The following is a 4750-nucleotide window of genomic DNA, read 5'->3' on the forward strand; positions in this document are numbered from 1 at the left end:
TTGCTAGCAGTGTGGTGGCATAGCCCCAGTGGACCTGCCAGCTGTGGCTCGTGTTCCCTTACTCCAGTATCCTCAAAATTATGCTGACCATCATCCCTTTACAGACATTTTTACAGCTGGATTTTGGATAAATATATAAATAAAAAGGAAACAACCCCATGAAAGTGGATGGTTTAGGGGCAGCAGTGTCAGCGGTGTCGTGTTGTGGGTGAATTCCCTATAGATGGTGTATATTGGGATTCACCTATGCAGTGCAGATAGTAGCCCTGTGTGGTTTCTTCCATACAGAAATCACAGATAACGTCGTTCCCTGCTCATTGCAACAGCCCTGAGTGTACAATAAGACTGTGGATTTCCATCCTTCTTTGATAGAGTCTCAGATGTTGCAAGGATGGATGGGAACTGTTTCTTTTACCAGGCTCACATGTTGGGCATACAGCTCTGTCTCACCCTGCCCACTTCCATATCGATGCCTCCTATATCTTGGAGCTGATCGTTAGTTTTCCCTCTCGTTTTACAGGGTTACCATCCGTTGCCTCATGAAGCTGAAATCGCACACACCAAAAAGCTGTTCAGAAGACGGAGAAACGACCGGAGGTAGGTGAAACCCCTTTAATGTGTGTTTTACGCTTCTCTTCTTCATTGCAGCGCTCCCCGCACAGTCGTTGGGCAGTACTGCTGCTTAGCAGCTGCCAGCGTTAGGTTAATGCATGAACCTTCATCTGAGCACTGACATTCTCAAAATGCTAAGTCTGTCCATCCCCCTGGTTTGTCTTTTAGATCTGGGATATGTCCTATGTTGTCCCAGGAGTATATTAAGGACCTCCTCTTCCCTTTATTCCAGCATACCCAAATTCCCGCGCTTGTATTAGAAGAGGCAGCTGGCAAGGTATTATCTGTAAAAGCTTTGAGTCCTTGCCACTTGTTTCCTGTCTTTCGATTGAATAGCAAAATTCGCTGACTTTCAGGGTCTCCTGCAAAGTGGGTTTGCAGCAAGCCTCACGTCTGTCTGTCTGTCTGAAGGAGGGGATGTGCGAAAGGGAGCTGAGTTCCTGTGTCATTGGTGATTTCAATCCACTGAGTTAATTTAATTGGGTCAATGATGTATTTAATTGTGTAAATTGCATATTTAATTATATGAGGGCATCTAGAGTCCTTGACAGGAATCATAACTATAGTTAAATATGAAAATAATTCAGGGATAGGGAGTTGGTTGTACATGCAGCTTTATTTCTGCCGGCGTGTTCTGCTGTGGCTGAGACAACACAACTGGGGCAATAAAGCTTTACTAAAACCAGGAGTTTGCAAAGTTAACGTTGTTGAACAGGAGAAAAGGCGTCCAATCTTTTCTCCCAGGGTGATCTGAAATCTGTGCCTGAGCTGCGATGTCTCATGGGGTAGTTTTCAGGGGAGTCCTGCAGACACCTGTAATATTAGTTGGAGTGTGTCCTTAAATCTGCCCATGACTTCTCGACTCGTGAACAGCCATGATACGGTTAACTCTGTGCTTCGTTTGGTTTTCCTGAATTTTACCAAGCAACCAAAAAACAGCTGAAAAGAGTTTGCTCAGGCATCCTAGAAACATTCTTCTGTGGGCAGGGCGGTTTGTCAGCAGCAAACTCCGTTTTCTCTCCTCTTTGGGTCTCCCTCCTTTTTTCCTGTATGCAGTTTAAAAGGCAATTTAGTCTTGTGATTCAGGGTGAAAAAAGGTCATGTTTCAGCTGGGTTGCAGCCCTATGATCACCAAAACATGGTTAAACCCAAGCTGAAGCCTGGTTGTGTTGCAAGAGCGAGCTCTGTGGGCCTCCTCACAGTGCTGGGCTGGGCTCCCCGACAAATCGCAGCAGAGGTTGTAGCATCCTGCTCCCGTTCTCCCAGCTCACCGAATGAGTCTTCCTCTGATGTCTGAAGAGTTCATGATGCTGAGGGAGAGAGCCAAGGGGTCTCCTGCCTGAAGCCCCATGCCCAAAGCTGTGCTGGACCAGAGCCATGGAGTTGTGTGTTGGTTCTTCCCTCCTGTCTGTAAAACCAGCCAGTCCAAGGGACAATGACAGATGTGTATTTCTTTTCTTTCTCTTTCTGGTCCCTTCAGATAAAACACCGTCAGGCAGAAGCATATAGCCCTCCAGGGCATCCCTGTCTCCAGCACAGATGGCAAGGAGAGATAGCAAAAGAAACTGCCTTGGGCTGGGGTTGGAAGCTCATGGGGTGAGATACAGCCCAGATCAGGTAGCACTGGGATAATATCCCAGGAGGAGAGACAGAAGCTTTAAAACCCAATTGATACAGCATCATGTGGGAGGAGACAGACATGGGACCATTTCAGCCCTACGTACTCACAAATTAAATGAAATGGGAAGAGCAGAGGGGATGCTGTCCTGCCCAAGTCCTGCACCAACATCCATGGTGTTGTCCAAGCTAAGACAGAGATATACTTATTTTAGTTGCAAAATGCTAAAAAAACCCAGGTTAAGGGAGTGGAGTGGAATAGCAGTCTCTTAAATAATTATTTAAGCTGAAAAGGCATGGTCCGATAACCCCCTCTCCCCATGCATGGTTTGATACTGGGGATTTTCAGGGTCCCTATGCCTCTGTGGTACATTTGGGACTAGGAGGGCAGTTTTAGTCCTTCTAGTGCCACTTAAGATGCTCCCAGAGAGCACTCAGTCCTTAAAACTGTTTTCTAGCAGTAAGTGAGGTCCCAGAGTAGTTATTGTATGAGAAAAACATGGTAGAAATAGGGAAAAAAAAGGAATAGAAAAGAAACCCCAGACTGTGTTTGAGCACAAAGAGGTTACAAAGCTCTTCACGCTTTGTTGAAGCCCTGTTATCTTAATGTCCCAGGCATAATTCTGGGGGAGAAAGGCTTCATTTCAGAACCGGTGGAGCTACACAAGTGGTATAAACATCCCTCAGGATGAGATCTTGTGGCCAACAAAACATTTGGGGGTTACGGGCTTTTTGTTTTAAACCTCATCTGGATACAGAGACACTCAAAATTGCAAGAGAACGGATGGGGCATTGGAGGAGGCGAGGTTTGGCAGAGGCTGAGTGAGGCCATTTGGTGGTGCACAAGTTGGCAGAGGGGTTAGGAAGCAGCTCAGGATGCCTGGACCCAAAGGAAGAAGAGCTGGTTTCTTTGAAGGGGTTGGTAGCAGCCAAGGGTGGGAGTGGAGTTGACATGCAGTGGACCTGCAAGAAGAGAGGTTGTCCTTCTCCATTGGTTAGAAGCCGCAAAGCCCTGGCGCAGTTGGGTCTGGTGTTCATGGGGCAACTTTTCACAGAATCACAGAGGTTGGGAAAGACCTGTAAGACCATCCAGTCCAACTGTCAACCCAACACCCCCATACCCACTAGATCATGTCCTCAAGGTCACATTCCTTGAACACCTCCAGGGAGGGTGACTCCACCACTTCCCTGGGTGGCCTGTTTGCCCCTTCTACTGGCGACACTGGGCACTTGGCACTACGCAGTCCCCAAGCCCCCACAGTCAGTGCCTGTCTGTGGTGCACCAGGACCTACCTCATCCAAGAAGGAAGACACATCCCAGGTGACCATGGTGGTCATCCTCCTGCCATGTGCAATAGTCACAGCTCGCAAGTGGACATCCTGCTTGGGTTGCGGAGCCAACTGCCCCTTCTACTGGCGACACTGGGCACTTGGCACTACGCAGTCCCCAAGCCCCCACAGTCAGTGCCTGTCTGTGGTGCACCAGGACCTACCTCATCCAAGAAGGAAGACACATCCCAGGTGACCATGGTGGTCATCCTCCTGCCATGTGCAATAGTCACAGCTCGCAAGTGGACATCCTGCTTGGGTTGCGGAGCCAACCCCCAGGCTGACCTCTGCACAGGTCCAGCCAGCCTTGTCTGCTTGTAGCTGACCTTCAGGTTAGCTGGTGCTTTATATAGCACAGCTATTATAAAAGAGCTGATAAAGCACACTGGCACCCAGAAATCTGCCTATTTTTTCCAGCTGGTCTTACAAATGATACCGGTTCCTCCCCAGAGTGCATGCGGGCTCCTCCCGTGTCCCTGACGGTGACATTCAGAAGAGGCCACGTCTTGGGCTAGCGAAGCACCTTTTGTTTCTCGTGCGAAATGGCGCTGACGTCCGGCGTGCTATAAATAGTGCCCGTCCCCACTTCCTTCCCGTCACCTTTCCTCGGGAAATGCTGTCACGGCGTTGCAGAGGAGCGTGTCTCACCTACCCTGAGGTCTCTGCTGTGCACCTTCCACTCCCCTGGGCAGAGGCAACCCTATGGGTGTGCAACCATAGGTCTCTCCATGCATATATGATGTTTTTACGTTCCATGAGTCATTTGTCCATGGGACGCACGCTTCATTTTTTGTGCAAGGTAGAAATGAAGAGTGGATTATTAAAACAAGGCCAAGTGCAAGGTCCTGCACCTGGGTTGGGGCAATCCCAAGCACAAGGACAGGCTGGGTGGGGAATGGATAGAGAGCAGCTCTGAGGAGAAGGACTTGGGGTACTGGGGGATGAAAAGCTGGACATGAGCCGGCTGTGTGCGCTGGCAGCCCAGAAAGCCAACCGTATCCTGGGCTGGATCCAGAGCAGCGTGGCCAGGGGGGCGAGGGAGGGGATTCTCCCCCTCTGCTCTGCTCTGGGGAGACCCCCCCTGGAGTGCTGCGTCGAGCTGTGGGACCCCCAACAGCAGAAGGACATCAGGACACCTCTCCTATGATGAAAGGCTGCAAGAATTGGGCTTGTTCAGCCTGGAGAAGAGGAG

At 49.6% G+C, this 4750-nt stretch overlaps 1 protein-coding gene across 1 annotated transcript in view; it reads left to right on the top strand.

Moving 5' to 3' along the window:
- Positions 1 to 520: 520 nt before the first annotated feature.
- CTIF (CBP80/20-dependent translation initiation factor) overlaps positions 521 to 4750 on the top strand; it is a gene marked incomplete at both ends in the record, with an annotated part of 26904 nt that continues 22674 nt past the window's right edge. Inside the window, one exon of the mRNA XM_010158198.1 lies at positions 521 to 597. Within this exon, the coding sequence (XP_010156500.1) occupies positions 521 to 597 (77 nt within the window). The remainder of the gene's footprint in view (positions 598 to 4750) is intronic.

This window comes from Eurypyga helias, unplaced genomic scaffold (assembly GCF_000690775.1).
Source record: "Eurypyga helias isolate BGI_N326 unplaced genomic scaffold, ASM69077v1 scaffold42898, whole genome shotgun sequence".
Lineage (NCBI taxonomy): Eukaryota > Metazoa > Chordata > Aves > Eurypygiformes > Eurypygidae > Eurypyga > Eurypyga helias.